The 12,948-nt window shown below is 40.3% G+C and overlaps 1 protein-coding gene across 1 annotated transcript; it reads left to right on the top strand.

Moving 5' to 3' along the window:
- Window positions 1-268: 268 nt before the first annotated feature.
- Window positions 269-4,398, top strand: msantd4 (Myb/SANT-like DNA-binding domain containing 4 with coiled-coils; the record flags this gene model as incomplete). Its single annotated transcript, XM_079224874.1, has 5 exons — window positions 269-278; window positions 1,394-1,575; window positions 2,264-2,359; window positions 2,457-2,756; window positions 3,643-4,398. 5 exons carry the CDS (start codon window positions 269-271, stop codon window positions 4,396-4,398), a joined length of 1,344 nt encoding a protein of 447 aa, XP_079081000.1.
- Between the last annotated feature and the right edge of the window lie 8,550 nt (window positions 4,399-12,948).

The raw sequence follows: 12,948 nt of genomic DNA on the forward strand, positions 1-12,948 counted from the left end.
TCCACGATGTTGTTTTGATTGCGGTACATCTGTGTGTGTATATAAGGTAAGTTGTCTTCACAATATATGAAAGATAATGTTCAATTCGAGGTGGTGGTTGAATAGGCAACACACACGATTACGTTACCTTTCTGATAATGATGATTACACTCGTTTGGTGAGAAAAACACTGTCTCATAGCGTATACCGTTCCTTAAAAAGAAAAACGTTATTTTTAACTCGAAATATTTCGGAGATACAGTCTGAGGGCATAACCTAGAAGCGCATAATGCTCATAGGTATTGTGTCTACGTGTAGGCTAACAGAAGAAACACACATGTCAAATGTACTTACAATAAACCTCCCAAGGCTACAATTGTGATTTAAATAATGAAATAACGGTAGTCCACAACATATGCGGTCGATATTGTCTGCATATAGTAGCTTAATAAAAGAATTATGCACCGTATTACAATGTGTGTTAATGTGCTGCAGAAAAAAAAATTGAAACATCAGCAGTATTTCATTGGCGACAACTCAGCAATTTACGAGCCTACTCCCAACCTCAACATTTTTTTTATATCATATTGGCAAGTAATCTGTTAATAAAAGAGCCCTTAGTAAAAATGTAACATGATTAACTATGTGAAAAGATGAATCCCTTACGATTTATAAAAAAACAATACCTTTATGGTCTTTCCAATTCACGAGACAAATAACAAACATGTGCAGACATATGTTTGTTATTTTTCTCATTAGAGAAAGTGAGAGAATAACGTATTGCACTTGCGCCCTTGTACTACTTAATATTGCAATTATATTTCTTTAATATCTAGAAGTATTTTTTTACTCAGCAATATTAACGACTCTCTGATTTACATACAGGAAGACTGCAGAGTCCTCTCAGCCTGTGATGCTTCTCTACCTGTGTACAGTCAGCTGGCAGCATAGCAGATCAGGGAATAAAGGTGGAAAGCCCTGCACACATCAAGTCAGGGCCTCATCAAGGAAAAAGTGAACCCTACTCTGGGAAAAAAGAAGACTTTTGATGATTTAATTCTCCAGCCAACCAGGTGTGACCTCTACAACTTCACACACTTCTCTCTCACATGTCACTACACAAAGCCAGCATCTAGTGTAACAGCTGAGCTCAGTCTCCCAGGTGGAAACTTCACAGGGAATGCTGGAGCCACTGAGGGATCGCTCCGTGATGAGAAACACTGTGATTTAGACGGAAAGCTATACTTCTAGACATGGATCAACCTTTACAAATAACATCCCCCTTTACTCTGACCTCTGACTTTTGAACACCTGTTTCCATTCATCCTTCCTTTTCTAACTCCTTTATTTGTCTATTGCTCCCTTCATACCTACACCACTCTCTTCCTCTTTTCTTCTTGCTTCCCTCCCCCAGTTGTCCATCCTTGTCTCTTTTCCTCTCTCTGGGGTTTCTGTCCCCTTCTTGCTGCCAAGCTGGATTTCCTGCAGGTGAAGCATCTGAAGAGGAAGAGGAAGAGCAACTACAGTGTGAGAGAAACACAGACCCTCATCAGGGAAATCCACAAGAGGACGGACGTGTTGTTCTCTCGACAGCAGGTATAGATTTCTTCTTCTCTTCTCTTGGATAGATCAACCGAAGCACAAATAAATTATCTCTTATCCAATAGCAACTTCTTCCAAGTTGTTTGTAACCTCTTGTTAAATATGTGAAAAGTAGTTTTCAAACCATTTCATCACTGACAAAACACTTTGTCTTAGGACACAATTAACAGACATGCTCATCCAAAAAGCAAGTCACAACTAAAATATTCAAAACAGTATGAGCCAGATAAAGAGTAAACTTAGATCAATCAACCGGGTCCTGTATAGGTCAGCTTCTAAGTTAAATGAAAGTGCAGTGCAGAAAGGCCAACACATTTTTGAAATAGTTTAGAAGTAGTATTTCCAGTATCACCACCAGAGAGCACTCATACAGTTCATTTTCCAAACCAATTTACGGGATGTTTTTCTTTAAATAATGTATTTTTGGAAATAAAATGTACAGTGTCAAATACCTGCCTTGGTATTAGCCCCAAAATGATCCGCTGGATGTACGATAGAGGAGCATTTGTTTTACAGCCGTGTCAGCTTTTTGTTGTAAAATGTCTGTTATTTTGACAGGAATCTGCATTGTTTACACAGACCTACAAGTACTTTATCTTCACAAAATCCATGTTAGAATTTTCAGAATAAAACAATCAAATTGTTGTCGTTATGTTCTTCTCTTCTCTCTGTGTGTGAACAGAACACAGCCATCAATGAGTTGAAGAGACAGGCATGGGAGGAAGTGGCTCAAGGTGTTAATTCACTGGGGGAGGGAGAGCTACGCACTGCTGCTGAGGTGTGTTTATTATTTATGTTGGAATCATATTTTTATAATGTTTTCTATATATAATCTATTAAACACAAGTGCCTTTCCTCCATAATCCCCTGTGCAGGTGAAGCGTCGATACCTGGACTGGCGTTCACTGGTGAAGAGGAAACAGCTTCGGGCTGAGCTCTCTCTCTCCTCCTCCTCATCCTCGTCTTTGGCCCTGAAGACTGAGTATGATCAGTCCTCCCCTGAGCATGAGGCAGCTTCTCTGGGATCTGGGTGTGACCAGCTGCTTGACCTCTCGAGCCTCTCGAAGGATTGTCACTGTGACTGGCCGGAGCTGGCATCTCTCGGGGAACCGAATGGGCAGGCCATGATGGCACCGCTGGGTGTGAAGATGGAGGACGATGTCAGTGAATACAGAGTAAGAAACCAAACTCATCATACCTCATGGTGCCACGGTAGTGCCTGTGCGTGTACGATAACTATAGATTAGACAGTCTAATTAAACCTTAGAGTCCATTAATTAAACTAGCATGTAAATGAGGACACAATTATGTTCTCGAATAACTTCATGTTTTTTGATAAAGGGCTCCAGTGATCATCGTAAGACAAGTTGCCTATATTGAGATGCAAGTATTTTCTAATGTGTTCATTAGCTTAATTAATATCCCCATTGGCAGAGGTAGTTATGTTAAACATAGCACAGTGCCAGCTCATGTTGTAGCTCAAGTGGCTCTTGTTAAGCCGTCCTTTGGATTGGGCTCATGTAGGCCCACAAGGTGATGATCAAATTAAATTAAGGATGTGTTAATTAATTAGGATTTATTCAAACTTGACATATACATGTAACTTTTTTACAATTGCATTTAGATGTGTTCACAGATAAAATCATCATCTGTTCAAACTGTGGTATTACAATCTCCCACAATCATTCTCTAAAAATAATCTCCCACTCTTTCTCCTAACAGTGTAATTAACCTGTATCCAGTCGGGTAACATTCTTTATAATATCAGCCAGACAATCTGCAGTAGTAAAAGTGGTAATTGTGTTGAGTCTCATCTGTATTCAGTGACATTAATTTAAAAACTGCCAAACATTCTTTATACAGTAAAAGGAAATCAAAGCTGCCGAGGCTTAGATCTCTTGAAAAGCTCAAAAAATGCTGGGATCCTGCATTTCCCCTAAATAAACGTTCATCATCATTTATCAAGGTTACTTTCTGAGACTCTCTCATGACAAGTAAACTTACGAGTCATGTGTGAAACAAGTGGAGTTCTAATTTAAGAGTCTTCTTCTCTCCTTATAGCTTGATGGTGATGGTGATATGGGCGATGGAGAATTAGATGAAGATGATATTCCCTCCCTCCTCAGTGACATTGAGTCACGTGGTGAGGGGCATGTTGGTGACGTTTACTCCCACAACGACTTGGACATGCTCAGCTCCTCAAAGAATCCGACCTCAACCACCAACAGAGGCCTTTCACTCGCTGGTGGCCTGACGGGGACGGCAGCCCATGCTCTGGGTGGACTAACCAATCATGAAAACATGGGGGCAGGGATTCTGGTTGCCGTTGAGAAACAACGATTGGAGCTGGAAAAACAGCGCCTGGTTGTGGAAACTGAACGACTGGCAGTGGAAAAAGAGCGGCTCGTGGTGGAGAAGGAGCGACTTTGTCAGATTGAGGTAGAGAGGGAAAGGCTGCAGCTGGAGAGAGAGAGGTTACAGGTGGAACGGGAAAGGCTGAGGCTTCTGCTCGTCAGCCAATCAGAGCAGGTCAACTCCTCTTTTTACCTGCCGCCACAACAAGGCCCGCCTTCATCCTCCACGTCTTTATCTTCCACTTATGATGGACAGAGGGATAGAGATAAGGAAAGTAAAGCGTGGATTCCAATGGTGAATCTGGAGACAGAAAGGCTAAAACTGGAGAAGGAGAGACTGCAGCTAGAGAAAGAGAGGCTGCAGTTTTTTAAATTTGAGGCAGGCAGACTACAGATTGAGAGAGAACGCCTCCAAGTGGAGAAAGAGAGATTGCAGCTGCACAAAGATCATCAGGGCCACTGAGAAAAGGACTAATACCAGAAAGAGAGAGAGAGAGAGAGAGAGAGAAAAACAGCATGCCATTAATCTTTCACACAGAGGATTGGGGAGGCAATCTGTTGGCTATCATAGATGATACATGACCCGCTATAGAATGAGTCGCCTGTTGCATACCAACACACACGACGCAACTACACACGCAGGTAACACACACATTCACACTGCCACAACCACACTGACATGTCACATACAGAATCAAGGACGTCATTCTCAAAGCTCATCCACCAAAATCTGTTTCATACGAACAGACACACACGCACATGCATGTGCACTCTACCGGTCTCATATGATGCGAGCATGCTCCATGAGCCTCAAGAAGGTACATTTCGCTCCAAGGCCAAACACTGGTGAATACCTCCTTCACTATTTTTTCATCCACACGCACAAATAAATCAAATACTACATGATTACAAATAAACATGCTGTTAATCATGTTGTCATGAGCCAATTAGTTTTCGTTCTCAGCAGGGTGGTTTTATTTCCTGCCCACTGAGATAAAGAACCATTTCAGTTCTGTCTTATATTACAAACTCATAGACACCTACAAAATGGCCTCCCCTAATGATTTGATGTGTTAACTCTAATGGCTTTGAGAGAGAAATGAATACTTTGGAGTTTCATCAGATTTAGGGGTACTTCCAATACTGAAAACAACCCAGAATGTGAATTACATTGGCAGCTGTTCCTTTATCAAGTTCCACACATGCACTTGCTAATACTGTATATATTCCACACACACACACACACACACACACACACACACACACACACACACACACACACACACACACACACACACACACACACACACACACACATCCTTAAGGAAGGTGTGAGGCCCTTAAATGACCAATCCTGACTTGAAATCTGCCCAAGGACAAGACTCAGAGAGAGGACTGGTATATTTATGACCAACATGATAAAGCAGTGCCTTATGATGTCTTCATAAAATGGGTGATTGGACAGAAAAGATGCCATGAGGATAAAATCAAGGATATGTCTGGCTGGTTTGCCTTGAACATATTTGATTTATGATGTCTTTAGTACCTTATCCAAATACCGAAATGCACAAAACGTGCAGTATTAAACATGAAATGCTGGGATATCAAAGCAAAACATCCTTACCTTTTGGAGGAATGTTTTATAATGTTATACATGAAAGAATGGAATCATGTAGTCTTACTCTGCATTTATGCACCAAATCCGTGCCAATTTTTCTACTGCATGGGTTGTTGTTTGTATAATTTAGCTTCATACATTCAAAAACAAAAGCACAATATTGTTACTCATACAGAGAGATTTTTTTCTTCTTCTTGTGTTAAAATGTCATTTACATGGTAATGCCTGTGATTTTGTATATTCGTCGAGCAATTTTAAACAGTTATTTTTGCTATTATTCTCTGCAGACATTTTAATTTGTAATCGCCATAGCCTATATATTAGAAGTGGACTGAAGAAGACTTAAAACTAGCGATTGAGACCATAAACTCAAGTTTACAATGTTTACTGAGGCAATACATCAAGTGAGCAATTTTCTCATAGACTTCCATACAATCTGACTTATTTTTGCAACGGTAGGAGTCGCCCTCTGCGTCTCAGTAGAAAGAATGCAAAATGTAAGACACTTCGGTTTCACTCGGCAGAACCGGAGGTTTCTACCTGGTCATTGCAACAAAGACACAGGTGTTACTAACTTGGGCTTAAAAAAACTATAAACAAAAGTACAATACATACGTAAATAACGTGACATTCGTAAATCAAAAACTTAACCATTGTGGCCCTGGTCACGAACCGCAGACTCCTGGGCGTAAGTCTTGTGTTTGTATGACCCATACACGTGTTTGTATGGGTCCAGCAGTAGTTTAGCGGATACATTTGCATTGCAGTCAGTACAGACGACATGGCGAATGAATGACACGCAAAAAATAAAAAAGGCGTTCTTATTGCACACTAAATTATCTCACGTGACAAATTGTTGAGTGTTTCATAAGGCATTATGTGAAAGCAGGCGGTAATACCAGGACTCCGAAACTGAAGCAGCTAAATGGAATCCAGCCATCAATAATTTGATTATTTACACCCTTTGCTCTTCCTTTTGTGACATGTTAGAATGTCTGCTGTGAAAAAAAGGACTAATAAGATTAGCTGTTTTTGCCATTAAGATTTGTGGACTTGGAAAAGAGCCTGAACATCTGCGATGGGCCGATACTGGAAGTTATGGTGTGCATGCGATACAATTAAAGTGAAATATTCCTGTAAATACTTTGTGTTCTCCAGTTTTGTTGTGCTATGAATATACTGTGAAGTCTTACTGGCTGCTGGAAACTATATTTTGCTTTGTGTGAAGATTATGTCTTCCAACCCATCAAACACTCTGCCATTTGGTTTGTTTGGAAACAATAACTCCTTTTTAATGTTTTGTTAATATATATATATATATATATATATATATATATATATATATATATATATATATATATATATATATATATATATATATATATATATAATAGATACAGTCACAAATGCACAATTTTGTGACAAATGTGTGTACTTTTATTATAATTTCTTACTAAGTCCATGTGCCTTTGTGTTGATGAATTATTTAATATGTTTTGCTGAGGAAAAGAAACGTGACCTCCAGACAAAATCTGTAATGATCAGAGTTTAATAAAATCTGTGTTACCCATTCAAGCCCCAAAGTACTGCTTTCGGAGGCCAGCCGCTGTGGTCTCTCTCTTGTCTTGATGTACTGCCTTTGAAGAATAATGGTAAAAGAAAATGAGAAAAAAAACATTTGTCTCCTCGGTATTGATGCTCCTCGGGAATCCATTTGGGGTTTCCCTGGATCCGTGCAGGCTAATAAGAAGAGACAAGCATTTAAAATGACTTTGAGAGCATAACACTGATGTGCTTCACAAACCCTGCATTTCTACGGCTTACGTCAGTGCAATTAATGCCACGGCCAGGCCGTGCCTCCTGTTTTCCCTGCCTTCAACTCCCTGCCACGCTCTCACCCCACTCCTACCTTTTTCTGCCCAGTGCCCCTTTGCTCCACAACATTATCCCATTGTCTCCTGGAAATAAAGCACGTCTTTCTGTGCGGAACGCCTCCAGAGGATGATAGTGGGAGTGCATTAAGCTGTGGTCGAGCGGATCATTTCATGGTCTCCTGCCCTGAGCGGACAAAAGAGGAGGCTCATCAATAGATACCAAACCACGCCCTCTTCAGTTCCCCAGACCAGAAAGCAACTTGAGGCTACTCTCATGTGGAACCAAGTGTGCTTATCACCTGATTCATATCAAGAAAGGGGATGAGTGGAAGACTGCTCTCCGCACGCTCCTGGTTCACTTTGAGTACCTGGCCAGGCCTTTTGGGCTGACCAATGCCCCTGCTGTCTTCCAGGCGCTTGTTAATGATGCCCTTTGCGATTTCCTGAATGTTCTGGCAGCGGTGACAGGAGATTGAGTCCCGAATGTTCAGGAGGCCCAAAGAACCCAGCCAGAACCAGGTGGGGGTCCTATAAACTGTCTTTTTGTGCCAGTCCGTTCACAGGCTCTCCAGTGGGTTCACACTGTCATCCTGGAGTCAATCCAGGGGCCAGCCTGGCAAACCTGGTTGTTCGCCTGGAGACTCTCGTTGAGCGGGACGTACGGTCACGGCCAGGCTGTTTCTAATATTCAGTTAACCTTCATTAGAGTGGCTGTATCTGAAGAATTTTGGTCTGTCAAGATTCTGTATTAAACTATTTTTGGTGAACTTTGTGGAGTTTGAGATATTCAAAACTGGAACGTGAAGCTGTTTAAAAGAATTACATCATAATATACATATATTTTTAGATGTAAGTTGGAATAAAAGAGCATGAAGTTTCGAGGTTCACTCTAAATTTGGCGCACGAGCAAAGGTAATATTGTTGTCGCCATTGGGCATTGGATTTAAGGATCTGTGTTTCAAAAAGCAACCTGGGGAAATGCTATTTTTTTTCTGAGATTTGCTGATGTTTAGACGGTGATTTATACTCCTGGTTTACATCTAAAAATTGTCAAATATATGTATCACAGGATGAGGGAATACCGCAAAAGCAGTAATGCAAAGCAACACATATTTAGTTTTCACTGTGATTGAAAAGAGCTATGATAACAATACTGAAAGAAATCCTTTGGTTTTTCAACTTGTAATCAGTTCCATTTGGTTAACCTTTTAATCTAAACCAAAACATTGTAGTCACACTTTTCAGATGTCCAACAGCAACAAGGACAAAACAGCAAGGCCACAAGCTGCTTGTGTGTGCTAAGAGTGATGGGAATTAAATTTCCTCTCCGACCATGAGCGACACCTCAAAGAAAAAGTAAGAGAGTGGCTGTGAATGAGAAATCAGGGTTTCAGATATCTTCCCCAGAGAGAGGAATGCAGAAAAATGGATAAATTAAGTATGACAGGAGGTGGGAGGATAAAGAGAACGAGCAGAGGAAAAGAGTGTGAGAACAGAGGAGAAATGAGGAGGGGCTAAACAGGATGGGGGTAATGCAGAGTGGAGGGAGGGAAAGACTGAGACTGATATGAAATGAGCCAGTAAAAATAAAAAGGTGAAAAGGCTCCTGTCGCTTCAAAGTGACTATAAAAGAGGCAGATTGAAGGTGTGTGTGTGTGTGTGTGTGTGTGTGTGTGTGTGTGTGTGTGTGTGTGTGTGTGTGTGTGTGTGTGTGTGTGCATTTGCACATGAAGGTGCAAGGTTAAAAGGTTGGCAGGACCACCTCCAAATTGTTATTTTGCTTCATCTTTGGGTAAATGGGAAATACTTGTCAGTAATAACCCAGCTTGGTGTGTGAGCGTGTATGTGTGTGTGTGTCTGTGAAAGAGATAGGAAATAATGGGAAATACTTGTCAGTGATGGCTCTGCATTAGAAGTGTTGGGTCCCTACGGATGGAAAAAACGAGCCCTAATGACAAAATCGCAGCAGGGAATTTAACCCTGTAACAGCTGGTCTACAACAGCAGAGACTGTACATGGCGAGGCTTCACATAAACAGAACAGATTATATTATAACTTTAAAACTTCCACTGAGGCACAACATTGCAGCTGTTCTTGAGGACATTTCAAAGCCGCTGAGTAATTAATTTGAGCTTTGATTTGAAGGTTAAATCCCCCACTATAGCTGTGTTGTAATTGTCAAGACACCATTGGACACAATTATAATGGAAATGTCCAGCTTATTACAAATCTTCGGTCCACCACTTTGGTCCAGATGTAAATATCTCAACAGCTATAAGATGGATTGGCACACAATTTTGTTCAGACATCAATGGTCCCAGATGACAAATACTACTGACTTTGGTGACCCCCTGACATTTCCTCGAGTGTCAACCTCAGCATGACATTTGAGACTTCGAATAAAATGTCTATTGGTTGTCGTGCCATGATATCTGGTGCACACATTCATGTTTGTACACATCCATGTGGATGATCCTCTGATTTATTGTCTGGCACCATCATCACGTCAAAAACTGTATATGTTCAACACTTTCGACACAACAGATGACTAAATGAGTCTGTAACTGAGCTGAGTAACACCCACATTTAGTCTGTAATTTCTTTCATTAAAAAAATGTAGCGGTAACAATATGCATTGTTGATTACTTAAACTGCTAATCCTGTTTTATTACAAGTTCTAAATTAAAGAGAAGAAGCAATCCAATATGGTGAATAAAATGACGTCTACAGTATGATTCAGATATAAATAAGGCCCACAGGCTGGTTGCCGTAAACAAGAACAGGATCAGGGGATAAATAACCACGCAGAGAAAGCAGGTTCAGCATTGATGTTTTACTAGAAAAAGAAACCAAATGGTAAGACAAAAAACAAAGGAAGAAAACAAATGATGTTAAAGCCAGAACGTTGACAGCCAAGCAGTTTCCTTTTTGCTGTCTACGTATGTGCTGGAGGTGGAAAAGAAAGAAAGACAACAGTATCATGTACAGTTCAACCACCTGTGTGGTGATAGCTAGATCAATGTTAAATGTCTCTTCACAAATGTATCCACTGTATTTCCAGTATTTCTCTCATGTTGGATTGCTGCAGTGCTGCTGAACGGATACCCTGGGCTAAGGGGACATGAATGAAAACTGTTTATCTTATTCTTTCAAGCCATAAAGGTTGTTGTTGTTTGAGATACTTGTGGTTTTAAGGTATTATTTTCCATTTATGCTTTTGTTTGTTGAGTGTGACTTGAATACATGCAGACTGATGCGTGATGAGGTATGTGTGTGAGTTTGACAAAGAGGTTGGAAGTTTTTCAATGTTTTTTATTGTTAGGTGTTTGAGGTTACGACGTAAAAGGTACGCAATGTTCAGAACTAAGAGCCAGAAGGAATTTGGATTTTCAGATGGTGTCTCGAGTTCTCTATCTCATTATTTTGCAGTAAGTCAGGGCAGAAAGTAAAGTAACTTGTACACATTGCACTTTGTACAGACATTTCTGTCTTACAATGGGACAGTATGGGAGATAAAAGTATGGAGAGGATAAGGGAAAGACAAAACAAGGGAAGGAACAAGGATGATTTGAGAGATGGTAGGCAGGGCAGTAGACAAACAGTAGAATAAAGAAAACAAGAAAACAAAGAGTTCAAGGAAGGATAGAATCGGAGAGATGAGCAGGGCAGAAAACACAATATTTCAGTCCTACACACAGTATAGCTGTATTATGACACAATCTATATCTAGGAATCATCACCAGGCTAAGTTGCATTACAAAAGTAATACTGCAATCTGAAGCTGACTTACATCTGATTAGACAAATAACAAAAAGCACTGAGGCGATATGAAATGCAACACAAATGCTACACTCACCAAATGTCAGACAGCATTGTTTCCCTACAGTATGGTAATCACAGTAGCCCATCCTCTCTAGAGGCCTGCCTAAAAGCTTTAGTGCTGGATACTGGCACCTACATGCTGTCTCAGAGGACCAGCAACAGAGGGTTTCGGGGTAAAAACACTGTTCGATAGTGAAAATCTGTGAAAAACTTCTGGTGAAACAGACAGACAGGCAAAAATAAAACGGTCCGAACCCCTCACGGGGCTGGGGTGATCTGAGCTGACCCTGTGTATGCAACAATGTGTGTACGTGCGTTCCTACGTATGTGTCCGTGTGACTGCCAGATGGACATTCAGTGTTGAGCAGGAGACACAAAGACTGTGGCATATTAATATTCTCAAGTTATCAAAAAAAATAGCCATATAACAGAATGTATGCCATGGCCTATGACAATCTGTGATCAATGTTTTTCTATAGCTCTCTATAGACGTATAGATATATATTTATTTGTATTATATATAATATGTAGATTTATAAAAAAAGATTTGATCTTAATTACAAGTAGTGGCATTTTCTTTTATATTCATTATTGCAATGAATTGTTATCTAAGATGATTAAAAAAGACAGGTGAGTTCAGTTTTGCTACGCAGTTATTTACAACAGTTTTAAAAAGCAAGCTCTCTGATATGGTACCTTTCCCCGGCCACTGAAAAAGACTGAGGAGCTCAAATGACAACCAAACTGCCCATTAGAGTCATTACCTTAAGGGACATTTAAATGATACCTATAGTTCAAGTCAAATGAAGTGCACCCACCATAGACTAGTGGCTCTCAACCTTATTACGGCCCTTGAAACAAATGGGTTACTTCTCTAGTCAGCCCACTGTTAGGAAACAAGAATGATGGACTCTGATTTGCCTTTTCTATTGCTCTGCTATTTGGATTTATTATCCAAGAGGACATGGAGGCAGAATTGGTCTTCACATTTAAATCCACCATCACATTTCCTCCACCACTATTTTTTTCACCAAGGTCCCAGTGTTCAGGTTGAGAAGCATTTCATTAGGTTGCCATTTGAGATCTTCCCATGTCTTACATTTTTTTCTTTCCATCACTGAATATACAGTTTAAACTTCGCCTTTGCCACTCAGCAAAAAGTAATCATCAATTTGCTATTTAGCATTTCTACTGTCATGGTGATGCTGTTGATGAAGGACTTAGTTAATTACTACTGTTTCTTTTTTTCTTTTACAAACCCCTGTGAAATCTGCGGCCGAGATCAGCCACGCGTGTGTGTTTCGAGGTTACTTCTGTTCTATATTGGCTGATTGTCTCGCTGGTTTTGGAGCGAGGAATCATTCTATATGCGTAGTAAGAAAGCATTTCATTCAATTTGAACAGTCCATGGCAAAGTAGCGAATTTGCACAGTCCGAACGTTCAAGCTTACAGTTTTCTGGTCTTCTAAGGGTGATAATACCTGGCACTCTTTGCAGGCAAGTTAAGATGACGATGACCATGATGATGATGATGATGAGGAAAACAATGTTTGTAGTCTTAGTAAGGCGTTGTCAAGGGGTGCGGCGCGTTGGCCAACACTGTCCTACGAAGACGGAGCAGGAATAGAGTTGTTTGGTTGTCTTTTTTTCTTCTTCTTTTTTTTATGTTCATCTGCGATCATCATCTTTATCACTATCA

The sequence above is a fragment of the Taurulus bubalis genome, assembly GCF_910589615.1.
Source record: "Taurulus bubalis genome assembly, chromosome: 10".
NCBI lineage: Eukaryota > Metazoa > Chordata > Actinopteri > Perciformes > Cottidae > Taurulus > Taurulus bubalis.